The sequence below is a fragment of the Sus scrofa genome, chromosome 13, assembly GCF_000003025.6.
Source record: "Sus scrofa isolate TJ Tabasco breed Duroc chromosome 13, Sscrofa11.1, whole genome shotgun sequence".
Taxonomy (NCBI): Eukaryota; Metazoa; Chordata; class Mammalia; order Artiodactyla; family Suidae; genus Sus; species Sus scrofa.
Window position 1 is genome coordinate 33,455,116 of NC_010455.5, and position 27,436 is coordinate 33,482,551.

The 27,436-nt window shown below is 38.6% G+C and overlaps 1 protein-coding gene across 14 annotated transcripts in view; it reads left to right on the plus strand.

The window, feature by feature from the left end:
* Window positions 1-27,436, plus strand: part of DOCK3 (dedicator of cytokinesis 3) — a 504,996-nt gene that overhangs the window by 302,978 nt on the left and 174,582 nt on the right. For all 14 annotated transcript variants that reach the window (XM_021068831.1, XM_021068838.1, XM_021068839.1 and 11 more), the window contains 2 exons: window positions 700-741; window positions 1,782-1,936. In XM_021068831.1, the coding sequence (XP_020924490.1) occupies window positions 700-741; window positions 1,782-1,936 (197 nt within the window). The remainder of the gene's footprint in view (window positions 1-699; window positions 742-1,781; window positions 1,937-27,436) is intronic.

Sequence of the window (27,436 nt, forward strand, 5' to 3'; positions counted from 1 at the left end):
CTTACTTTAGAGATGAGGAAAGTGGGAGTCAATATTTAAAACAAGGTGGCTTGACTTCTGCTTTTAGGTCCCTAACTACTATTGTCATGCTGCTTCTCATGTAATTTGAGCCTCACAATAACCTTGTGAAGAAGACAGTAAAATTTTTTCAGTTTTATAGTTGAAGAAAATGTCTCTTGGTGGGAGTAAGCAATTTGTCCAAAGTTTCACACCCTTTCTGTGTGTACCTGGCATTGGAATCTGCTTCTTTGGACTTTAGCCAGCAGCAAAGGAACAGCATGGAGAGACGTTTGGGAGGGAGCCCCTTGTAAGGCTATACCTTCTCCAGTATAGAGAGCCTGCATCACACAGTGCAGGATGCAGAATGTGATAACAGCATCTGGAGACGACAGTAGCAAAGCAAAAATCCACTAGCAAGCACCTGCTTGTGACTTGGCCAGTGCTCTAAGCTAAATGGCCTATGTTTGAATCCAGAGTTTGCCACTTTCTTGCTATGTGGGACCTTCAGCATCTCACTTCCTTACACTTAGACTTAGTTATCTCTGTCAAATACAAATAACATTTGTCTAACAAAGTTATTAGAATTAAATGAGATCTCATATGTAAAATACATATCAGAATGCCTAGAATATACAAAGTGCTTAATAAAATTTAGTTTTCTTCCCAATCGAGTGAGTTTTTCTCTCTTTCTTTCCATAGCATTTATCTAGCCGGCAGAGTGTACAACAGAGCACATCCCAGGTAAGCAACTTAAGGCATCCCAGCATTTTCCTTCAGTTCTTTCTTTTAAGCACTTGTAAGACAGGGAAGCACCAGGAAATGACAGACATCACTGAGTACTTCATATCTTTTGTAATCTTTTTTTTTTTTTTTTTAAACTACTGACTTCTTGATTGTGTTCTAAGGATCCCTGACCTCCAAGCTGACTTGGCTAGTCTCCACTTCTCTGTGCAAATTTACACAATCACAGTTGAAACAAAAAACACTGTGAGACTAAATCAATCAGTCTGAGAAAATAAAAATGGTATTTAGAATGGTAACTATTGCCATTTAACTTTGTAAATAAAGTGCATCAGGGTCATGGCAGCATCTCTGAGAAATAACTTTGAAAATGGTTCTCTGGAGAATTTAGATGTTTGTGACCTGATGAAGATCTTGAGTTCACTCATAAGTTGGAATTATGGTTCCCATATTGCCTTCACTTTATTCACTTTTCCCAGCTGTACATTTGCCTACCTCAAACTAAACATATTGATGCAACCACCTGTTATTAGCAAAGAAAATACTTTTTAAAAAAATTTTTTTGAGCACTACTAATCATTTACCCAAGAAATACCAAATCTGAGCAGACAGAGATTTCTTCCCCCTCCTTGTTTGTTTATTTATTTATTTTGTTTTTTGTCTTTTCTAGGGCTGCATCTGTGGCATATGGAGGTTCCCAGGCTAGGGGATCTAATCTGTAGCTGCCGGCCTACACCAGAGCCACACCAATGCAGGATCTGAGCCGCGTCTGCGACCTACACCACAGCTCATGGCAACGCCAGATCCTTAACCCACTGAGCGAGGTCTGGGATCGAACCCGCAACCTCATGGTTCCTAGTCGGATTCGTTAACCACTGAGCCACAGTGGGAACTCCAAAAATACTTTCAATCTTTCTCTTAAATGGTCCCCTTCCGCAGCACAAGGAGTTAGTCATTTTGTTTTAAGTTTATTTATGATAAATATAATGAATGACTGAAATATAATCGCTGTTGCTTTTTTTTCCCCCCTTCCTCATTAGGTAGATACGATGCGCCCACGTCATGGGGAAACATGTCGGATACCAGTGCCACATCACTTCTTCCTCAGCCTGAAGAGCTTCACCTACAATACCATTGGGGAAGATACTGATGTCTTCTTTTCCTTATATGATATGAGAGAAGGCAAGCAGATCAGGTAAAAGTAATTAGAAGCTCTGGTGAGGTTGAGACTCTGTATTAAGATATGTCCTAGACTTGAGAGAAGATAGATGCACATAGGCAAAACAAGACAAAGTAAACTTGTTTTATTTAGCTGAGAGTTTTGCCTGAAATCATGTGCAGCTTTTTTTGTATCTTGTGCCTGTTTCCACATGGAAGCTTAATCTCAGTCTTGGCCATTACCATCTCAGGAGAGAAAATGATGCATCTATTCAATGCCAGAGAAAATACACAGGAAAAGTATAGAACAAAGAAAATTTAGCAAAGACCCTAATCTTGAATTTAGTAAACCTTGGGCTCTGCTTTCCTGCACGTGGGAGAGAGAGTTCACAGGGAAATAGACTAATGTTTTCCTCTCTGAGGGCAGCCTTAGCCCTCATTGTCAATCTAGCCCTGTAAAAGGAATCTTCTGGGTATCTTCTGGGAAAAAGGGAAAGTTGGCCTGACTCCATTATTCCTCTTTGCCTTGAATTGGAGTAGAAGCCACAGAATGGGGCTGACATGCAGTAGATCAGATATTTTAGCAGAGCAGTGAGACACTTAAGCATGAACAAATGCAGCTGTGCTTTTCCCCTTGAAAGATGGGGAGAAATCAAGGAGACACTCTAGGCTTCTTTTCCTCTGGATGTCAGCAAGGTTCTGAAGGGATGAGTTGACCTTTGTGGCCAACTTGGAATTTTAGAAAACACCAACATTTCCCTGTGGTTATCTTCTAGGTGGGGCAGAAAGAAAATAAATCTTGGGATATGCTTTATATTGCTTGGGAACTTTTTGTGTTGAGTGCTTTATGGATTATTGTTTTATTTAAGATTTGAAAACAGCTGTTCTACTTTTCCAATTGCATGCTATATGTGAGAAAATTAAAAATGGAAGTTTTAACAGAGTAAAAAAGAAAGGCAGTTAATTTGCATGTTCCACAGTCCTCTGATCTTGACTGTCCTGCCCCCCCACCAAAAAAAATTAAAACACTGTGCTTCACTTTGGCATAGGAATAAAATGCACCCGTTGATGAGGGTATGTGGGTTTTCCTTGCTGCCAATGGCTCCCAGTATGTGCTTCTAGGAAAGCTGATGTGGTGATGATAACTACAGTTGCTACACTCAGGCAGAACCATAGGCCAGGGCTACATGTATATAGATTCTGGCTGCTCTTGTTTTTCTACTAGACCAGAGGTTTGTAAACTTTATTACTAATTTTTGTGTGTGGCAGAATCCTTTCTTCAGGCTAAATTTTATAAGACAGTCTAATATATAGAACAGTTAAAATAGAGCTACTCCAATGTTGAAGGAAAAGGGAAATAACAGGAATCTCAGAATGTCCCTGCCTCCACCTGCTACCCTGTGGAGCCACTGAAAGTCAGTAGGTTGCAGTTTGAAAACCAGAGCACACTACTTTATCAAAATCTTTGAGTGCCAGGAACTGTGTCTTCTTTCTCTGTGATCGTAGCACCACACACAGTACCTTGCCCAGTACATTCCTTATCATACTTACTGCATAGAGAAGATCCAAGTGCAGTAGAGGCACCCTACTGCTTTGGTTTGTAATCTATGCAGGATCATCAGTCTATGCAGTTGTTTTCTCTTGGACTTATTGTTTATAATTTAGTCTCGAGAAACAGTAAAACATTTTAAAAGAAGAAATGTATGGAGTGCCTGTCATGGCTCAGTGGTTAACAGACCTGACTAGTATCCATGAGGACCTGGGTTCAATCTCTGGCCCCACTCAATGGGTCAAGGATCTGGCATTGCCGTGAGCTGTGGTGTAGGTCGCAGATGCGACTCAGAGCCTGAGTTGCTATGGCTGTGGCATAGGCCAGCATTTGTTGCTCTGATTCAACCCCTAACCTGGGAACCCTCTATATGCTGCAGGTGTGGCCCTAGAAAGACAAAAGACAAAAAAAAAAAAAAAAAAAAAAGAGAGAAATGTGAAGTAAAAATTGTATAGAGTGCTAGAAATGCTTAGGTCAATTAAAAATCCCTGGGTATTAGAGAATTATGCCACCTTCACATTCACATAATAAAATGATAATATTCTTAGTTGAAAATACCTAGTTTCTTTAGTTTTAAAAATGAACTAAGGAGTTCCTACTGTGGTGCAATGGAATCAGCAGGCAGCATCTCTGCAGTGCCAAGAAGCAGATTTGATCCCTGGCCCAGCACAGTGGGTTAAAAGATCCAGCATTGCTTCAGCTGCATTGTAGGTTGCAACTGCAGCTTGGATCTTATCTGTGGCCTGGGAACTCCACATGTCATGGGACAGCCAAGAAAGAAAAAGAAATAAAAAAAGAATGAACTATTAGGAGTTCTCTTATGGTGCAGCAGTTTAAGGATCTGGCATTGTCGTAGCAGTGGCTTGAGTCACTGCTGTGGTGTGGGTTTGATCCCTGACCCAGAAACCTCCACATTCCATGGGCATGGCCAAAACAAAGAGAATGAGCTAATAAATAAATAGAATTTTATTTTATTTTATTATTTATTTATTTGCTTTTTAGGGCCTCACTCGCAGCGTATGGAGGTTCCCAGGCTAGGGGTCTAATCGGAGCTACAGCTGCTGGCCTTCACCAGAGCCACGGTAATGCCAGATCCTTAACCCACTGAGTGAGGCCAGGGATCAAACCTGAAACCTTATGGTTCCTAGTCAGATTCGTTTCCGCTACACCACGACAGGAACTCCATAAGTGGAATTTTAGATCTAGGTTTAATCAGTTAATGTTCTTCTTTCCATTAGGATTTATGTAGTTGGATGATCTCTGACCTGGCATTATCAGATAATTATGCTTTCATTATGATTAGTTATTAAATTGGTCATATATTACTTTCTTAAAGTAGTTGTCAGAAGTCACAAAAAGTTAGGGATATATTACATCAGGTCCAAAGAGTGTTTATACAGAGCAGTCAGTTTGTTTCTTTTCTAGGTAACTCTTTAAGTGACTCTTTCCAATCAAATATTTCTAGTCTAGTCTCCAATGAAATGGTGCTAATCCAGTGTTCAGTATTGCCTGGACACTCTCACCTCTGTGCCAAAGAACACATGTGAGTAGGGGAGCAAGCTCAAGAGAAGACCCCAAGTATCATTGCTGATACCACAGGCAGACCTAGAGGGGCTAAAGTGAAGGACAAATTGCAAACCCACGTAGTGCATTCTGATATATGTTGACTGATGAGTGTTAGATGATCTGCTTGAGGGCAGAAGCAGCAGCTGGCAGGGCCTTGGTAGCGCTATTTTGTGACATTTTGTCATTTGAAACAGAATCATAAATATTTGGCCTTGAAATCTAAATCTCTAATTAAGAACTCTCCCCTGAGCTTCAGGTCCTCATTTCCTTTTTCCTACCAGACATAAGCCCTTGGATGTCCTTCAGATATCCATTAACATTTCTAAACTGCATTAATTTTCTCTCCTCACATGTATACTTCTTTCTGTACTCCTTAAGTCAGGTGAAAGCATTACCATTTGCTCAGAGATCCCCATCAGAAACTTAGGAGTCCTCTTAGGCTCCTCCCTCTATATCTTCTTCCCTTCCCAGTGAATCACTGTCTCCTGTTAACTTCTGTCTCCTAATATCAATCAAATCACTACCCTCACTTTATCCTCACTGACATCTCAGATCCTTCACATTTCTCCCTAGACATATACTCCCTGAATCTGTCTTCCTACCCTGAGTTCTCTTTCACACCATCACTGTACATCTCTCTTAAAACTGCATCTCTCACTTAGACTAAAAGCAGTTGTTATGTAGCATGGTATAAAAAGTACAGTGTGATATAATTCTGGCTGTTTCTCTAACCTTATTTCATGTGTCTTGTTTTACTCTTGATGACTTACTGGTAAACATGCCTTCTTTTGTTCCTCTCTACCTTTGTTGGCTTGGTAAACTTCTGTCCATTCTTTACAACTCAACTTTATAAAACCTTCCTCAATAATCATGAATAGAACCAATCCTGGGACTTCATTGTGTGCATGATGATACCTGTACAAAGCATTATCCCATTACTAGATATTATATAGTAATACATGTAGATACATGGTAATACACATGTAGATTTCCCCTACTGAAATGGGAGATTCCTTGTGTGTCTTTTGTTCCATTTTCTCCCCAGTGCTAAGCATAGGACTTTGGATGTTAGAGCATTACATAAATAGTTATTGAATGAATGAGTAAATAAGTCTATCTACCAAATAAGTACCAATCAGTCACCTGTGAATCAACCAATTTACATTTAATTGAACAGTTTAGCAAACATTTACTGAGGATTTCTTGGTTGTGGGCTCCTGCAATAACTGCAAGTGATTTAGAGATTAAAAAGAAATGTCCCTGCCACTGACGTCTGACCAGAGCATTATAGGATTCTTAAAATATATGGAACATGTTATTCCCAATTTTAAGTACCAGACAAGCTGAATGGAAAAGTAAGATGGGCAGATGTCTTATTGACATGTGGCAAGACTTTAACACAATAAGAAGTCGGGGCAAAACAAACAAGCAAAATATAACCTGTTAAGACAGAAACTTTCATAGAACTTTTTAAGCAAAAAAAAAAAAAAAAAAAAAAAAGAAGTCCTGTCCAAATGCTGTTTGTTTTATATGTTTTTTCTGCCCAAGTACATTTCAGGCTTTATTTAGGATTAAATTGTATGGTTTGGGAAGGAAATACAATCAGCTCTACAATGATACACTAGGAGAGATGGTTTTTCCTGTCATGGTGAGCTGGATCATTGTCACCAGGGTTTTGAATTCAACATTTGAAGAACTATTTTATTAAAAAACAAAACAAGTCAGGGAAGAAAAGGGTCGTTGAGAAACTTAGAAGATCTCGAGCACTCTTGGAGAAAATGAAATTAGATGGATTAAAGAGTAGCCAGGATACTGTGGTGAGCTAGAGACAGTTCTACTCCTCTTCCTGGAGCTTATGATCTAGTAGAGAGAGCAACTCTTTGTAATAACCCATTAAACACATGATCTTACAAGATGCTGTGAAACCTTGTATAGATTGGAGTTAGGGAAGGAAGTTCTCAGGTCACTCAAACAAAGGCTTAAAGTGTGAGTAAGCAAAAGGAGTGGATAATGTGACCTAGGCAGAAGAAGGTCTAGACACAGGGAAAAACTTAGTACATTTAGAGAACTGAGAGGTAGTCAATGTCATTGGACTATAGAGTGAGGGATGAAAAGGATATCACAAGAGGTGATCACAAGAAGAAATAGTGAGGGACTAGATTATGCAGGGCCTTATAACCATAGAAGAATTTTGGATTATGTTGGAAGTTCAAGAAGAGAAGATATTCAAGGGCAAAAATAGCAAAATCTTGAGTTAGAAATATAAAGACATCAATGCATGTATGCAAGAAATTGGAAAAGGCTCTCAGACCTAGGAAGAAAGTTTATGTTGACAGCAAACTCCACGTCTTGAACCTGTTTCTTACCCATCTTTGGTCACAGCTCCTTGAACAAAGAAAGAGCTCAGTAAATGATCAGAAAAAAATCACTAGAGACAAGAGTAAATAAGGGTAGTCCTAAAAATCCTATAGACTAATTTAGACTTGATGTATTTGATAACTTTTCTGAATCCTTGAGCACAGGGGAATGACATGTTGAAGGTGGTATTTTCCAGTTATCACAGTGGCATTATATAGGTTAAACTGGAAAATGGATGAGATGAGTTAGAAGCTGTTGCAGACATGAATTAATAAGACCTCAGGATAAGGGAGACTAGGAGTAAGATTAGAAAAGATAGGACATCTTGCCCTATAAGATCTGGTCCCAACCTCATTACCTCTGTAATTTTTTATTTTTTATTTATTTTTTTCTTTTTTGTCTTTTTGCCTTTTCTAAGGCCGCTCCTGCAGCATATGGAGGTTCCCAGGATAGGGGTCTAATCAGAGCTGTAGCCGATGGCCTATGCCAGAGCCACAGCAATGCGGGATCCGAGCCACAGCAACGCCGGATCCTTAATCTACTGAGCAAGGCCAGGGATCGAACCCGCAACCTCATGGTTCCTAGTCAGATTCGTTAACCACTGAGCCATGATGGGAACTCCTACCTCTGTAATTTAATTACCTGTCATTCCTCCCTTGATAACTCTACTTTACAGTCATTCTACTTTCAGCTCTAATTTAATCCATGCTGTACCCTTGAAAACATAGTACATGTTCCTACTTTAGGGCCTTTCTTTGCACCTGCTATTTCCTGGATATCCTTGTGGTGAGTTAAGAAAACATTTTATGTACCTAATGTGCATTGTGCTGTCACATGAGTTCATTTAAACTTGGGGAAGAAGTGTAAGTAAGGGAGAAGAAATAATTGAACAAAACTGGAGGCATCACACTTTTTATTTCAAAATGTAGTACAGAGGAGTTCCTGTTGTGGCACAGTGGAAATGAATCTGACTAGTATCCATGAGGATAGGGGTTCAATCCCTAGCCTTACTAAGTGGGTCAGGGATCCAGCATTGCTGTGAGCTGTAGTGTTGGCCGGTAGCTCTGATCCAACCCCTAGCCTGGGGACTTTCATATGCCACAGGTGCAGCCCTAAAAAGCAAAAAAAAAGTAGTACAGAGCTACATTAATCAAACCAGCATGGTACTAGCATAATAACAGACACATAGACCTATGGAACAGAATATAGAGCCCAGAAATAAACCCACAAACATACTGATTTGTTACAAAGGTGTCAAGAATACACACTGAGAAAGGATCTGGTGTGGCTGCAGCTGTGGTGTAGGTCACAAATATAGCTTGGATTTGATCCCTGGCCTGGGAATTTCCATATGTTGTGGGTATGGCCAAAAAGAAAAAAAAAAATGAAACCCTAATAGCTATTGGCAAGAATGTAAATTAATCCAATCACTATTGAAAACAATGTAAAGTTTCCTCAAAAATTAAAAATAGATTTACCACATCCAGCAGTTTCACTTCTTGATATATATCTAAAGGAAATGAAAGTAGGATTTTTGACAAGATATATACATACTCATGTTTATCACAGCATTATTCACAGTATTCAAGGTATGGAAACAACCCAGATGCCTATCAATAAATGAATAGATTTAAAAAGATGTGTTATATGTATACAATGGAATACTATTCAGCCACGAGAAAGGAGAATATCCTGCCATGTTCAGTAACGTTAGATGGACCCTGAGCACCATTATGCTAAATGAGTTAAGTCAGAGAGAGTATTATATCACTTATATGTGGAATCTATAAAAGTCAAACCTGTGGGGGAAAAAAAAAACAGGGTAAAATGGTGATTACCAGGAGATGGAGGAGCAGGGGTAGGGGATAAGATTGATTATGTTTAAAGGTACAAACTTATAACAAGTGGTAAATAAGCCGTAGAGATGTAACACACAGTATAGTTAATAAAAGACAATAATACTACACTATAATGATGTAATGTGATAAATATTGCTTCAATAGTAGATATATTAAAATACATAGATGTATCCAAGTAATACACTGTACACAAGTTTATCAAAATGTCAAATTTATCAAATTAAAAAGAAAAGATTAATGTTGGGCAGGTTGTGGAGAAAAGGGAACTCCTGTATTCTGTTGGGATGTAAATTGATGCAGCCATTATGGAAAACAGTATGGATGTTCCTCAAAAAATAGAAGCCCACTCTAAATATTTATCCAAAGGAATTGAAATCAGGATTTAAAAGAGATAGCTGCACTCGCATGTTCATTGCAGCATTATTTCTAATAGCAAAACAAGGAAGTAACCTCACTATCAGTGAATGAATGGATAAATAAAATATAGCGTATACATATAATGGAATATTATTTAGCCTTTAAAAAGAGAGAGCTCCTGCCATTTGCAACAAGATGAATGAACTTGGAGAACTTTGTGCTCAATGAAAAAAGCCAATCTTAGAAGTACAAATACTACATGATATCACTTATATGTGGAATCTAAAATAGTCAGATTCAAAGGCAGAGAGAGTAAAATGGTGGTTGCTGGAACCTGGGGAGAGGGGAAAATGGGGAGGTATTAGTTAAAGGGTACAAATTTTCAGTTATATAAGGTAAATGAATTCTAGATATCTACCATACAGCATGATGCCTACAATTAACAATACTGTATTGTATACTTAAAAATTTGCCAAGAAGGTAGATCTTTTGTAAAGTGTTCTTATCTAATACTATAAATAAATAGGAATAACAAATAGAAAGGATGGAATCTTTTGGAGATGATGACTATGTTAATGGCTTAGACTGTGGTGATGGTTTCATGGGTGTGTATATTTATCTCCAAACTCATCCAGTTGTATACATTAAATATACACAGTTTTTCATATGTCAGTCATGCCTCAATAAAGTGGTTTAAAAAAAAAGAAATGTGGGAAGATGTGAATTTTCCTAGGAAGTGTTACACCTAATACAAGTGCAAGACTTAGTAAAATGAATATGTATTTTCTATGTAATCACATAACCAGTTTGACAAAAATTATGCAGATTTTCCTCATGCTCTGAAACAAAATTTTCTGAGATAATCAGTGACCTTATTATAGGCAAGTAAAATTATCTTTTTTTAAGTTAAAAAAAAACAAGAAATTACGTTACTCCCTTTTTTAAAAATGCCATTTATCTCCTTCTATGTTTTACATAATGTAGTCATTTATTGTGCTTATCACTTACTGTCTGTTTCCTCATTTTGTCTCTTCCTGGGCAGAGAGGCATGTATTTTGTTCTCAAGGTACTCAAGTGCCTGGAACAGTACTTGTCACCTAGTAAGTGCTCAATAAATATTTGTTGAATAAATAAGTGTAACTGTCCAGAATGTTGCAAAGAGATAAAAAAGAGATGAAAAATATGAAAGAAGCACTAAGGGACATGGAGAATAGAATGAGAGAATAACCATTTAATTAAAATCACAAAGAGTTGCCATTGTGGCTCAGCAGATTAAGAACCCGACACAGTGTCCATGAGGATGCAGGTTCTATGGTTGGCCTTACTCAGAGGGTTAAGGATCAGGCATTGCCAACAAGCTGTGGTAGAGGTAACAGATGCAGCTCAGATCCAGTGTTGGTGTGGCTGCACAGTAGGCCTGTAGCTGCAGCTTTGATTTGATCCCTAGCCTGGGATTTTCCATATGCCACAGGTGCGGCTATAAAAAGAAAAAATAAAAGAAAATTCAAACAAAGAGAAAAGAAAAAAAGGGGAGAAAATGTACTCTAAGAGATAATGGCTGATAATTTTTCATCATTGACCAAAGACAAGACACAAATACCAGGCTGTTTATTTCCTTTGCTTTCACAAGATTCCTCTTTGAGAGAAATGTACTCTTGTGACAATTGTCAGAGGATGAAGAAGCCAAAATTGTTAAATAGAACTTGGCCTCGTTTCCACCACCTCATTCCATGGTGATGGTAAATTTTTAACATCTAAATTGAGCCAAAATGCTTTTTTTAACAAGTACAGTATGAGTTGGGAAAAGACATGAAGCCCATTGATGGCTTATGGTTGTCTTAATTAAAGAAGGTTCTACCAACAGCAACAAAGTAAAGACTTTTAAATTATTTGAGTTTTTGAAACCCTGTTGCAAATAGATTCAATTACATTTTAAATTTAAAAAATAAAGGTATTCATAGAAGAAAATAACCCAATTTATAGTCAGATGTGAACTTAAATACTGTCAAGGACTGCCACTGACAACAAGAGTACACTTATGGAAGAGCCATGGTATAGCTGTTTCTTTAACTGCTTCCAAATACGGGCCTTTGTGGGCCCAAACATTTGTCTGAGACTTTGTCAGCAAATGGATGCCTTCCTATGCTCCTCAGTTTTTTTTAATGAAGTATAGTTGATTCATAATTGTTTCAGGTATACAGCAAAGTGATTCAGTTATATATATATATATATATATATATATATATGTATGTATATATTTCATATATGTATATATTTTTAAAACAATAATGGAAAAGAATCTGAAAAATATATTACATATAAAAACATAATCTATATGTATTATAGTATTTATTATAGTTTTTTCAAAGATACTGGATATAGTTACCTGTGTTATACAGTAGATCATTATTGCTTATCTGTTTTATATATAATAGTGTGTATCTGTTAACCTGACCTCCTAATCTATCCCTCTCCATTCCCTTCCCCTTTAGTAACAGGTTTGTTATGCCTGTGAGTCTATTTCTGTTTTGTAAATAAGCTTATTTAAGTTCCACATACAAGAGATATCATATATTTGTCTTTTCTTGTAAGACTTAATTCATTTAAGCATGATAATCTCTAGTTCCATCCATGTTGCTGCATAAGGCGTTATTTCATTCTTTTTTATGACCGAATAATATTCCATTTTTGTGTGTGTGCTTGTGTGTGTGTGTGTGTGATACTACACCTTCTTTATCCATTCATCTGTCAATGGACATTTAAGTTGTTTCCATGTGCCGTGCCCCTCAGTTTTGCTAAGCATCCTCTCCAGTTGTCAGCAAACCAGGTCATTGGCAAACTCCTCACCCCAAATAAAAATAAATGAATTAACTGTTCAACTTAGGATGCTAGAAAAAAACGTAAGCCTAAAGAAAGTAGAAGAAAGGAAATAAAATAATAATAGAACTTAAAGAATAAGCAATAAAACTTAAAGAATAAACAATAGAGTATTAATAAAATAAAAACTGATTCTTTTTAAAAAGAGACTTTAAAAAAATAGACATACCAGTAGCAAGAGTAATCAAGAAATAAGACAAACTATAAATATTAAAAATTATATGGAGCGTATTTTTTAATTCAAGTAAGGTTCACATAACATAAAACTAACCATTTTAAAGTGAACAGTTGAATGACATTTACTACATTCACATGTTATTCAGCTACCACCACTTCTATTTGGTTCCAAAACATATTGTCACCCCAAAAAAGAAGCCCTGAACCTGATAAACAGTTCTTCCTTATTCTCCTCCCCACCCCACCACTACCCCCAGCCCCTGGTAGCTACTAGTCTTCATTCCGTCTCTGTGGATTTATCTGTTCTATATATTTCACATAAACAGAATCATATAATGTGTGACCTTTTGCACCTGGATCATTTCACTTATCATAATGTTTGTAAGATTTATGCATGTTGTAGTATGCATCAGTACCTAATTTCTTTATATGGCTGAATAATATTTCATTGTACAGACAAGCCACAATTTTTTTTAATCCATTGGTTTACTGGTAGACAGTTGTACTATTTTAGGCTGTAGTGAATAAGTGCTACTATGAACATGTATATATGTGCACTTGTTTGAGTGCCTGTCTTCTGTTCCTTCAGGTATAGATCTAGGAGTGGAACTGCTGAATTGTACAATAATTCTATGTTTAGCTTTTGAGGAACCACCAGACTATTTTCCACAGCAGATGAACCATTTTACATTCCTGCCAGCAACATATAAGGGTTCTAGTTTCTACACATCCTTATCAATGCTTGCTTTTTCTGGTCCCCCCCACCCATTGTAGTTTGATTTGCATTTTCATGATGACTAATGATGTGAGTATCTTTTCATCTGTTTGTTGATCATTTATATATATTCCTTGGAGAAGAGTGTAGTCAAGTGCTTTGCCCATTTTAATTGGATTATTTGTCTTTTTGTTTGAGTCACAAAAGTTCTTTGTATTTCCTAGATAATAATCCCTTTTCAGAGATATAATTTGCAGATAGTTTTCCCTTCCTGTAGGTTTTCTTTTCACTTTATTGTTAATGTTCTTTGATTTACAACAGTTCTTAATTTTGAGGGAGCTCACCAAATCTGATTTTTCTTTTGTTGCTTGTGCTTTTGGTATCATAGAACCAAAACCATAGAACCGCTTTTTAAATTGTGTACATATACTGTCAAGAAATTAATACCAATAAACTTGTGCTCCTATGAATAAGAATGTAATTTTTGTAATAAAAAATATTTTAAGACAGTTTAAATGTTCCTAAGAGAGATTATTCAATAAATAATAGTGTGACCTTTGAAAAGATTGAGGTGAAAAGAAGTGAGAGGACTGAGTTAGCTTTCTATATTTGCATAACAAATTACAGCAAATTGAATGGATTAAAAAATTTCCCATTTTTAGGTCATAGTTCTTTAGGCTAGACGGCATTATTGGGTTACTTGTTTAGGATATCACAGAGCTAAAGTCAAAGTGTGAGCTTGGCTGCATTGTAATCTAGCTCCCAGTTTCATTCATTGGTTGTCACTGGCAGGATTCAGTTTCTTACAGGACTGAGGTTCCAGTTTCCTTGCTGGCTGTCAGTTGAGAACTGCTCTTAGCTCCTAAAACCCCACCTGCTTTTCTTGCTGTATGCTTTTAAAGGACTAATGGGACTAGGTCAAGCTCACCCACATAATCTCTCTATTTTATAGTCCCCTGTGCCATATAACATAACCTTATTAAAAATCACTATACTGTATGGATACAATTATCTTCTCTATTACATAAATCTCCTTATTCACAGGAATGTTAGTGTGTAACCAACTTACATTCTCTATATTACCGGTGTGCCTATTAATATGCCTGATTCTCTTACTGGCCCTCTGCAAATTTAGCAGAGCACACTAAAGCCTCAGGGTGCCAGTGATTGATTTTATCACTCAACTGGCTTTCCCTGAGGAGTCTGGAGTCTTCAGTATGCCAGATTTTTCTCTTAGGTCTTTGGAATGCAAAGTTGCCCTCATAAACTTAACGTCTCTTGAGTATCATGTAAAAGCCCTTCTGTTAGTCATCTTTTCATGGATGCTGTGCAGAGCAAGCTAAAAAGCTTCATTTCTTATTCTCCTGGAGTTTGCTCAGCATTCAAAATATACTTGTATAGAATAAACTTTTTCTTGAAAATCAGCTGCTTCTGAATTGAAGTAGCGGGCTCTGCTTGAGAGTCAGGCTATGTACCCAAATGAGAAAAATATGCCTCTGAAAATCTCAAGTACCCTTGGAGAGAAATTTTCTTTTAAAATCATGACTGAGAACTTTGTTTATTAAATCAGTTTTGCTTTTCTCTGCAAAATAGGTCATGTCTTACAATGCAACTAGAGCTTTTCTGTGGGAGCTCCGGCACCAGTGAAGGACCTGCACATCAGTCTTGGTCCTTCCACTCTAACCTGTTTCATCTTATTCAGGAACATATACTCTAGATCACTACTGAGCATTCCCCCAAGGATTTTCTGTTGACTCCCGGCAAGAATAAGAAGAGCTAGTACTCTGGCTCTGGTGACTGTCATCATTACTTTCTTTTTCTACCCTGCTTTCATTGTCACTATGCATATCTTCCCTGGAAATTGCAGCGATCTAGGGAAATTGAATATTGGCTCGCTCTCTCGCACAAAGAAAGCCAGCAACCTGTACCCTATGGATGGAGAAGCCAATGCATTGATATTTAAGTGAAACTATTTATAATCTATTGTCTTACAAATTTTCTCTTATAAGACTATATTTTCTTATTTAACACAGAGCTGAAAATGTAGACAGAATGGATGCAAATACAGTTTAAAGCTAAATATATTTTATACCAGTGGCCAGATAACCCAATATGTTTCTGCACACATGCCCAAGGTATCAGATCTTGCTCAGAAACATTACAGTGAAAATCTGCTTAGAGATAGACACAGTAAAATGTTGATTTTAGATATGTATCTTGGCCTACAGTGAATTCTGTATCTTTTTTTCATCTGAGAATAAGGTCAGAAATTGTTCTTCTCTGTATGCCATCTCTCATCATGTTCTGAGTCTAAATATCAGGCTGGATAAATTTTTTAATATAATGTCCTTCAGAGTCTGGACAAAACTAGTAAAAGAAATGGTCAAGTTTCTTTAAGAAGCTCTTTGTTTACAAGAAATTTGCCTTCTTCTTAGTCTAGACCATGACACATGGTGAAAAGTAGAATAGAATGAGTAATGCTTCTGACATTAGTTCAGAAAAATCCTCTGCCTAGAGAGGAACGTGGAAAATTAAGGGATATCAGAGGTAGAAGTTACAATGGATTGGTATAGTCAAATACTTATTTTTCACCTATTGTGTGCTTTCACTGGTTTAGACTCTAGGTATTGAAGAAAACACACAAAAATTCCTGCCCTTCTGAAGTTTATATTCTGGTAGGGGGAGTCAGTCAATAAGTAAATTATGTAGTACATTTGTAGGGATAAATATTATAAAATAGAAAAGAGAGTATGAAGAATTTACTGTTTTGAATAAGGTGTTCAGGGTAGGCTTTACTGAGAAGGTGAACATACTATGGGGCTGTCTTCCAAGGGAAAGATCTCTTTTCTACATCTTCTCAACCTTGGATCTCAAAATGACTTCCAAATTAATGAGGTGGAGCCAAAGAATGACATTACAGCCAACCTTCTCACCCCTGATCACTTAAAGATAAATAAGGAAGGCCTTTTAAGTAAGCCAGATAAAAGGTGATGGTGGCTTGGATTGGGGCTATTATTTTGAGGTATAACTATGCTGTTTTTATTTCTGGTATGGTGGCGTGACCTCCTAACAGGCCAGCTCTCCAGCACTTAACTATTAACAGTGGCTAAAATCCAAAAAACAACCATGTTATGAGTTCTGCAGAATGAACAAAAGTAACAGATTTTGGGGAGTTCCCGTCGTGGCGCAGTGGTTAACGAATCCAACTAGGAACCATGAGGTTGCGGGTTCTATCCCTGCCCTTGCTCAGTGGGTTAACGATCCGGCGTTGCTATGAGCTGTGGTGTAGGTCGCAGATGCGGCTCGGATCCCGCGTTTGCTGTGGCTCTGGTGTAGGCTGGCAGCTACAGCTCCGATTCGACCCCTAGCCTGGGAACCTCCATATGCCACGGGAGCGGCCCAAGAAATAGCAAAAAGACAAAAAAAAAAAAAAAAAAGCAACAGATTTTGGAGGAGAGTAAAAAACTTGGAGAAAGGAACCAACACAAAATGTTTCCTGTTTTTGTGGTTTTGGTCAGAGCTATAATCTCGTCATAGCATGGGCTAGCTGAAACTCCAATAGAAATCCTGCCATATTTTTAGCCTGACGAACTAAGAGATGGAGCTTGGGGCTTGAAGGGAATCCTGAGGAGAGAACAGGAGATGAAGAATCCCAAATTTTGTATATCAGCTATGCCCATGTCATCAGCTGATCCCTGTATCACACATAAGCAGGACAAACTCAAAGCAACGAAGAACAAAGACTAAAGGAAAATTGAGATTTGAGCTGACATCAGTCACAGCAGAAACAGATTACAGATTAAGTGTAATAAAGTTAATTCCCTACTAAATCAAAAATACTATAACTGACCCTCTTCAGAAGAATATGAGAAATCCAGAGTCTCTGAAACATAACAATTATGATGTCCAAGATACAACCCAAAATTATGAGACATACAAAGAACATGAAAAATATGACCTTGTCTCAGGGGAAAAGACAATTAGCAGAAGTCAGTCCTGAGATAATTCAAATGTTGAAATTATCAAAGATTTTAAAGCAGCTTTTACAATATGTTCAGTGAATGAAAAGTAAAAATCTCAACAGAAAAATAGAAAATACTTTGTAATACCAAATGGAAATTTTAAAACTGAAAAATACAATATCTGTAATAAGACTATCTGGAATAAAAATATCACTGGAAGAGATTAATCAAACCATAAAATGATAGCAGAGGAAAATCTGTGAATTTGAAGACTAATGCAAATTGTCCAATCTAAAGAAAAGAGAGAAGAATATTGAAGCAAAATAAAATAAACAATAAAGCCTTAGGGCAACAATTTCAAAAGGCCCATATTAGAATTTCAGAAGGAGAAGTGAAAAAGAATGGGCATAAAAAAGTTTAAAGAAATAATGGCAAATAGCTTCCCAAATTTTGTGAAAGACATAAATTTACAGGTTCAAGAAGCCCGTCAAACACTAAGCAGGATAACTATTACATGTCATAGTCCAACTGCAAATCTTAAAAGCGGCTAGTTAAAAATGACACATTACAGAGTTCACTTGTGGTCTAGTGGTTTAGGATCTGGCATTGTCATTGCTGTGATGCAGGCTCAATCCCTGGCCCAGAAAGTTCTGCGTGCTGCAAGTGCAGCAAAAAATAAAATTAAATTTAAAAAAAGACACATTGCGTACATGGGAACAACAATTCAAGTAATCATGGGCCTGGAAAACATCTTTAAAGAATTGAAGAACAAACACAAAAGGATATATTTAGTGAAAAAGATCTTTCAAGAGTGAAGATGAAATAAAGGCATTTTCAGATAAAAGAAACCTAAGAGAATTTGTCACCTGCAGAATTGCACTTTAGGACTTACCAGCAGAAGTTCTCCAGGCTATGAAAAAGAATCAGAAGGGAACTCACATCTTCAGGAACAAGTGAAGAGCATTGGAAAAGTGAATATGTGGGTAAACATAAAAGACTATATCTTCATTTAAAAAAAAAAAAAAAAAAGACTGACTGGAGTTCCGACTGTGGCTCACTGGTTAACGATTCCGACTAGGAACCATGAGGTTGCGGGTTCAATCCCTGGCCTCACTCAGTGGGTTCAGGATCCGGCATTGCCGTGAGCTGTGGTGTAGGTCGCAGACGGGGCTCTGATTCCTCATTGCTGTGGCTGTGGAATAGGCCGGCGGCTGCAGCTCCGATTAGACCCCTAGCCGGGGAACCTCCATATACTGTGGGTGCAGCCCTGGAAAAGACAAAAAGACAAAAAAAAAAAAAGATGGTATAAGACAAAAATAACATTTTCTTGAGGGTGTTCTAATGTATGTATATGCAGGGTACATGACAACTATAACAGAAAAGATGGGGGTAGTGGAAATTTAACCTCTGCAGTTGCAAGGTATTTTTTATAAAATGGGAAAATATTCTAAATTGACTGTGAAAAGTTAAGAATTGTGAAATAATGCAAAGAGGTGTAGCTAAAAAGTCAATAGATAAATAAAATTCTAAAATCTACCCAATAATGGGCATTCCTAGAATTGTTTTTGGTTTTTTCCTTCACATTCTAAAGTATATGTTCATGGTATATCCATACTAAGAGAGTATGATTTCAGGTATCATTTAAAACAGTAATGAGTTGCCTAATTAAATTTAATTAGTCTTTCTTACATAGAAAATTGATAGACAGTAGAGGTCAAAACCATCAAGACAGCAGAGAAAAAAAACAACTTGTGGTAGAAGGAACATCCTTTGTAAATAAAGTAACAGTAGACTCATGGACTTCAGGCATTAAGTAGTGGCAGAAATGCTTTGTGTAGAATCTGGCTAAATTCATATTAAAGGCATTCTTTCCTCTCCCCCATTTCTACTCCCACCCGTAGGACAAAGTCAAGCAAGTTAGTCACTCCATCCTCTATCCCAAGCATCCACTGGGCTCCATGCTTTGAGCTGATGGACTCCCACTAGATGCTAGTCAGCAGAAGACAGTTCTCAAAGGATTCTTACAGACATCCTTATCCAACAGATCATTTCACTGCTTTTGTATTCTCAAATACAGGTATTGCAGATTACAGTCTGCTAAAAAACAGTAAAGAATGTCTACCAGAGATGTCAGGGGCCAGGTTGGGATATCCACTGATCTCCACTAAGGGCTTAAAGAAAAAAATTTCTCAGACACTTATTTAAGATAGGCAGACTTTATTCAGGACCATTGCAATAGGTAAAAGGGCCTCTATAATAGGTATAAGGTCCTCTACAATAGGTCTTGAAGTAGAGAAGATTGGGCTCAACCAAGAGGACAACAAGAGAAAGTTGGGATTTATAGCCAAAGAGCGCTTCAGGAGTCAGTGGGTGGAAAATTACTAAAAAGAAACTATAGGTGTTGGAGGGATCTGGCTAGACCAACTTAACAAGATTCGTGCTGAAGGCAGGCTAGGGTAATCAGACATCACCCTCAGGTGATGGGGAGTAAGAAGTCTGATTGTTATCAAGGGAGGTCAGATAATGAAGATGGGGGATTCTGGCTAAACCAACATAGCAGGATTCTTGTTAAAATTAGACAATGCAAAGGACATGGGAGTCTAAAACTTGAGGCCTAGTTGAAAAACTCAGAGGAGCCTTACTGGAGGTTGGTCAGGGAAACAATCTCTGTCAGCTTCCTTCTCAAAATGTACAGCCTGGGTTTAGCCAAAGAATGTCTGACCTAATACCTGTTTTATGCCTGTTGTGATCAAGAGAATCCTTGCCCTCAGAGAAACACAAATGGTACATACATAAATAAGATAATTTTGGGTCTTACTACAACTTAAGGAGACCTCTGTAAGACAAAATTCCATAGCCCTGAGTATTCTGTGAATCCTCTTTGAGCCAGGCAATGAATAAAGCTTTGGGAAATAAGCTGTCAGGAAGCATTTAAAGGTGTGGGAGTGGAAGCTCCATGATTCAGTGAATTGACAATAGGCTAACACCCCTGTCTTCCAGAGAGGTGCACAGACTTTTCTGTGCAAGGGACTTGTACTCTTCAGATACAAGTTCCATCTAGGGCCTTTTCTGAGGCCATTGAAGGTCCCTTGTTCTTGCTGCTCTCAGCAACTCTGATACCAACACAAACTAACTTTTTTTTTTCATGATTCTGAATCTGAGATTTGCAAAGCACAGCTTAAGACGTTCCAGAGTAGTAGATGAAGGAAAATACGAAGAAATGAAAGAAAATACAGGATTGAAGTTTGCTGTATTTGTGTTTCTTAAAAAAAAAAAAAAAATTTATTGTTAAAAGATATTTAAGCAGGAGGGATTTTTAAATCAGATGCTTAAAGAAACAGCTTAATTCTACGACCTGTGACTGCTGTCCTTAGAGTCACAGGCTTGAAGGATCTCTGAGTCTACATTCTCAGAGATAAAAGTGTTGGAAGTGTTTCTTTCAGTACCAGAGACATTTCCTCCCAAACTAGGGATTATTTCCTCTGCCTTCACAAAGCAATGTAAAATATCTGCGTGGATTGAGATCTGAAGTTATTAGTGATCATCTCAAGAGAGAGCATGATTTTAAAAATGAAATCTTTGAATCCTTACGTGGAAGTGGAAAAATGCTAAGTACTAGATCCTTTCAGCAGATCTGTTGGTGCCTCAAGATTGTATTTTGAAGGATGTGTTATGTGCTGTTTAAAATTAAACAATTGATACTCATGAGTGAGAACTGAAAACTGAGTTTTGGGTATGTAGGCTTGGTGTCCATGGAATAAGATGTGTAACTGTTGTTAGGGTAACTAGAAATCAGGCATAAAGGCAGAGAAGATATAGTAGAGAAATAGCACAGATGGGATGCTCTGAGACTAATTTGATCCTTAACAGTGCGTGGGAACCAAGAAGATCTACAGTTGTGACTTATTAGACAAATGGTATGAGAGGAAATGGAAATTTAGAATTTCGAATTCAAAATATAAATAGGACCTTTAAAAAAATGAGTTCTTCAGTAGAAAACTGGAGAATATTTTGTCACACCACTCCTCGATAATTGTACTTTATCTTAATATGGCATCTAGAGATGTGGCGCTGCTTTCTGAGGGAACATTCCAAGTGGCTTTCCCTCTGAACACATTTAGAGCAGAGACTTATGAGGAAATAGGTCCTGCTAGTTGTTTATCTTGAATTCATTTAATTAACACTCTTAGCATCTTCCCCCAAAAGCCATTTTATACTACATTTATTTATTTATTGTCTTTTCAGGGCCCCACCCATGGCATATGGAGGTTCCCAGGCTAGGGGCTGAATTGGAGCTATAGCTGCCGGCCTACACCAGAGCCACAGCAACACCAGATCTGAGCTGCATCTGGGACCTACAGCACAGCTCATGGCAGCGCCGGATCCTTAACCCACTGAGCAAGGCCAGGGTTTGAACCCGCATCTTCATGGATACCAGTCAGGTTCCTTATTGCTAAGCCACAATGGGAACTCTCATATTATACTTTATATGGGCTCTTCAAATCAAAGTTGTAAAACTCTCTGTTAAATATGTACCTGATTGTTGCCTTTAAGTTTTGAACCTAAACACCTGAAAAACAGCTTTTTCTTTCAAGGGCTTTTAATGGAAAATAGTAATATTTCAGTACCTCAACACAGAATGGAGAGCTACACCTAGCAGACGCATTAAAATAATAATGAAGGAGGCCCAAGAACAAGATCCTGGTCTGAGATGGGTCTGTAGAGTCTGGTGGGTGAGATGTTCATAGAGGGAACAGAACAGAGGAGAGACATTTCAGCATCTAGAAAAATGAAAGCAAAATTGGCATGTAAGTTTCACAGGAAAACAAGTCTTATAGTCATCCTTTGTATATTGGACAAAAATGTTATCCTCCTTGATGATCCACCTTTTCCAGATTTAGTCCTAATTGCCTTTTGAAGTGACTGTAGAGTGTATGTTCAGGAGTGAATACAAAAGGAATGGACAAGTTTAAGGGAACTTGTTTTAAATCTGTAGCTCTTAAAGTTGACTACGCATTAGAACTAAAGTTCCCAATGCCCAAGCCACTTCGCACATTACAATGTGCTGGGAATGTTACTGCCTGGGACAGCTGAGTTTAAGGAATCTGTCAGATTTTGGGTAGAGCTACTGTGTGCAGAAGGCAGTAGGAGGGTGTTAGAAACAACTTTTTAGTAATATAGTTACAGTACTGATTTGAAAATTATTTACTTTTTATAGATAGATTTGAGGTTATAACGTCCCTCTTGTTAATTTATTCAACACAGATTTTATAACTACCATGTGTAAGATACAGTTCCAGGTGCTGGGGAATCAGCACAAAACAAGACAGAGAAAATCCCTCCCCTCTTACAGTTTACATTCTGGAGGAGGAAACAGACAATAAATAAATATATAATATAAAACCAGGAAGATATAAGTACTTTGAAGAAAATGAAACAATTAAGAATCATAGAAATAGGACATGGCACTTTAAAAATTAAGGTGCATAAGGAAGATCCGTCTAAAGAGATGGCACTGATTCCTCAGGTTATTAAATCACTGAACCTCTCAGGACCCCAGTGATTGACACACATACCCCCCTACTAATCCTCTTCACTTTCTGAACTCAGAAAACTTCCTTAACCATTAATCTCTAAAATACCCCATGTTGCATTTTTATTGGGCCCCAAATACTATTGCTAGAAGCTTTACGTCACTGAAACTTGAGCTTTTCAAACATATATCCATATACTCCGCAATCACTAATCCTCCCAGACTCCAGAGCTGCTCACAACACCCCTTAGACAGACTTTCCCAGTAATGGGACACTCAGATCCTACAGGACCCCAAGTAAATCACTGGGCTCACACAGAGGGCTAAGGAGGCTTTAGAGGGGAGCATGAAGATAGAAGAGACTTCAATGGGGAATGGTCCTGCAGGGACTGGGGAGGAGGGATAGTAATGCTTGAAATCTTAAATAAGTTGTATTAGGCTGTGATAAGTTTAGAAGACCTTCATATCCAGTGATTTTTATTTTCTTTTGAGACTTAGGGGGAAAGGTAAAGGTTTGGATCAGTCTCTGTGGGAAATAAGGGATACAAAGGAACAGGAGTATGTGAGTGCATGTGATGTGCCAAGCCCCATGCCCCGAGTTCATATATGTCACTTAAGTTAGTCCCTATATCAACTCTGAAGTCAAATAGATTGCTAATTTCCAGTCCAGGATTCAAGTCCTGACCTGCACCCTGCTTTTATTCCATTATGCTCTCTTGCCACAGGAATTCATGAGAGAATATCCAAGCATGTTGCAGGATCAGCAAGAAATAGATATCAGAAACTTTTAAGAGGACCTAATGGTCGTAGTCATAGATTCTAGCAGCCCAGGGATCTGTATTTTGTGACTGCTCAATATTCCTTCCTAAAAATATGAGGCAAATTTCCCTATCAGCAATCCCCTAAGATACATATTCTTGATGCCAGAATGTTGTATCACTGGAAGCACATCAGGAGCCCAAATTTAAGAAAAAAAAAATGAGGAAAAACATTTCCGAGATCAACATTAAACATTTATCTGCTTTAGAAACCCTGAAATATTAGCTGTTTGACTTAGTTTGCCTTATATTTTGCACTGAAATGTCATTTTACTTCCATTCCAAGAAGTTTGTGTGATATACTGATAAGGCTGAGCACTATATGAATGGCTTCAGAGGAACAGCCTGGTTTAATCTTTATTGATTAGTGGCATTTGTTTAGGGTCAAAAGTCAAAAAGTGTGGCAATAGGAGTTCCTGTTGTGGCACAGTGGAAATGAGTCTGACTGGCATCCATGAGGATGCTGGTTCTATCCCTGGCCTCGCTCAGTGGTTCAGGGATCCAACATTGCCCTTAGCTGTGGTATAGGTCGCAGACGCAGTTCAGATCCTTCATTGCTCTGGCTTTGGTGGAGGCCAGCAGCTGTAGCTCTGATTCGATCCCTAGCCTGGGAACCTCCATGTGCTGCGATTGCAGCCCTAAAGCCAAAAAAAGGGGGGGGGGTGGCAATAAAGGAAGTAGAGGAATAAGCTTACAGTCAGCTTCCCACTGCCTAGAAGAGCATCCTAGCATCTGATATGGGCCTGCAAGATTGATGGGTATGTAAAGACACAAAAGTAAACCAGGGAGAAGTAGCTGAAGATCTTTTGATACTCTTTTTGGAAGATTGCATGTGCTTGCAGACACATATGTGCCCTCTTTACATCGTCCTTCTGAGTATACACAGAGCTTCTAAAATCTGTCAGACCCCAGGTTGAGAACTCTTCTTTAAGGCACAAAAGACTTCCTCTGGGAATGGTCCCTTTGTTGTCAGGTTATCTATGCTGTAGCATCCACCTCATCCCATCTACCTATTCTGGCTCCACACTCTGCTCCTCCCCAGGGTGTGGTCAGCCACGATCTGTCTCTGGCTTCACCACCCTGCCCCTGAGGATAATTTAAGCTATCCATGGTCCATCCCCAATACCAGCCCTGCTTGAATCCTCCAGCCTCAGCCCTGTAAGTCTGGGATTCCTGGACTTGACCTTTGAGGTCTGTCCTAAGCTTGGTCTAAACTCCCTAAACTCACACTCCTGCTAGAGCCTACTTGTCTTATCATGGTTAGTGTTGCCAAATAAACTAGGCTGCTTAACCCTTCTGTGCTTCCATTTACTCAACTATAAAATAGTGTCTGCCTCATCAAGATGATAATACAGGTCAAGTCCCTAGATCAGGCCCTGGCAGATAGTAGATCTCAATGAATATTAACAATTATCATTGTTATTATAAGTGTTGAAACTTTGCTCCTGAGTCCAAACATCAGTGTTTTTGTATGCTTTTGATGGGTTTCTGGAAGACAGGAAGGGCAGATGCAGTCTGTTGCCACTGAAAAGATTGTTCCCACCACAGAGGCTCTGCTTTTGCTGAACATCTGGCAAGCAGCCTCCCCTGGGACATGAAGTGACAGGATTTCTTTTAGCTTTGCTTGGGTTGCAGGATAGCAGAGAGATTTCATCAAGCTAAGAAGTCATCAGAGCCCTGTGGCCCATTTATTGCTGTGAAGCACATGAGAGCCTTTAAATCAAGAAGAAGCTGTGTGTATATATAAATAGGAGTCTTCCTTGGGGAAAACTGCCCCTTTAGTATTTCTCATTTTGCCATGAGATACCTTGCTGTCTCAATTGTGTAGTCTGTATAAAGTTATTATAAGTTAAGTCTCTAGAAACTGTAATCCTTTGTACTTGATTCTCTGAGAGTTGCAACTATGTAGGAGATACAACCTCTGCTGCTTTACAGACAAGGACACTGGACTTAAAGGATGTGTTGGAGATCCCCAGGGTCACCCCTAGTGTTCATTCGCTAGAAGGACTCATGGGACTCAACATATACTTGTACTCATAGCTGAGATTTATTACAGCAATGAAGTAAGGTTACTCAGGTGGCTCATAAGGAGGGACGCAGGTAGAGTCAGAAGGGATCCGTGTGCGGGCTTCCTTATGGTCTCTCCTTCACATGAGGGGGTCACACGTGAAGAGCACACTCTTCCAACAGTGAAAATTTAGCAACATGTGTGCAGTGTTTCTTCCCTAGGAAGCCCATTAGAGACCCTGTAAACAACATTTACTGAGGCCTCTCACATAGACACCCTCTGCTTAGCTCATACAAACTTTCCAGAAAGGAAGCAACGTTCGACATAAACCATATTGTTCATACAAATAGTGTAGGCACAGTGGGCCACCCTTAACTGTTGGAAGCACTCCAAAAGCCAAATTCCCAGATGCCAGCCAAAGGCCAACTTTGCCAGAGAGCTTTCTAAGGATAGCAGCCTTGGGCTGCTATGTTAACTCTTTTTTTGCACAGAGGTGTTACATATGTATACAGCCAGCTCTAATGCTAACCTGTTAGTCACTGCCATAAATTATTAGATGTTAGAGGAGCAGCAGGTCACTTCTGAATGATAGGTCACAGAAACCTTCATGGCACTGCACATTTATCTGAGCTAGGCATCAAAGGATAGGCAGGGTTTGAGCAGCAGAGAGAAGTAGAGAAACAGGACACAGCATGTAAAGAAGAGTACTTTTAGGGAAAGGCAAGCAGGCCCATCTCACTTGAAACAAGGGATGTTGATGGAAGTAGGGGAACCTAGAAAGGCAGGGAGAGAAAAGATGCTACAGGGCCTAGAGTACTAAGTGGAAGCTTATGGGCTTTATCTGCAGAGGTGAAACACTGCCTTTAAGAAAGGAAGTCATATAGTTCAAGCCATGTTTACAGGTGATGTATCTGGGGGTGGTAGATAGGCTGGCCTGGAGGTCAGCTTTCCTAGAGATGGATGACTACTGGACATATTCCCAAAAGGCCTGGGCATCAGAAAATGCTCATTTACTTATGGACCCTCAATCTATAGGAAATAGGTACCATGGGAAAGGCATAGTCTTGACTATACTTATGTTGTAGATTACCCTTTAGTACCTTGGCCGGAAGGCCAGAGATGACTAAGCCTTTCTTAACATGTTCAGTGAATTTATGCCAACTGCTAAAGCATTCTAAATGCAGAGAAGAGACTGTATTTACATAAAAATAGTGTGCAACTTGTATACTGATTAGAGTACTCAGAAACTTCTAAATCCTCATTTCACATCTGCACAAATATCTGTCAATCTTCCCCAGCCCTAAGCACAGGAAGAGCAGATTACTCTATGCACACATCTGGGTTTCAAGCCCACCGCACACTGAACAAAAAGTTCAGAAGGGGCCAGGTAGACCACATGAGACTTGCTCACTGGCATATTCTATCTGATTTCCTAGATTCTTGTTCCAGATCCCTGGTCATTGACATCCCAGACTGCCTTACTTGGACCCTATACTCCTGGGTCGCAAAATTTTGGTCCAGCTCATGTGTGTAACTTCATCTATGCTTTGATTGCTATGTTTTCAGAAGGCCACTTTGCTCTTACATGTCCATTACTAAGCTTTAGAGACCAGAAATGCCTGCCCCAGGGAATGCCATTCTTAGAACTGGTCCTCTACACACCTTTCCTCAAGCCACCTGTGTATCTTGACCCTAATATTGACAGAATTATAAGTTTGTGCTTTGGGACAGTGATGCTATGCAGTAATACAAACTCCT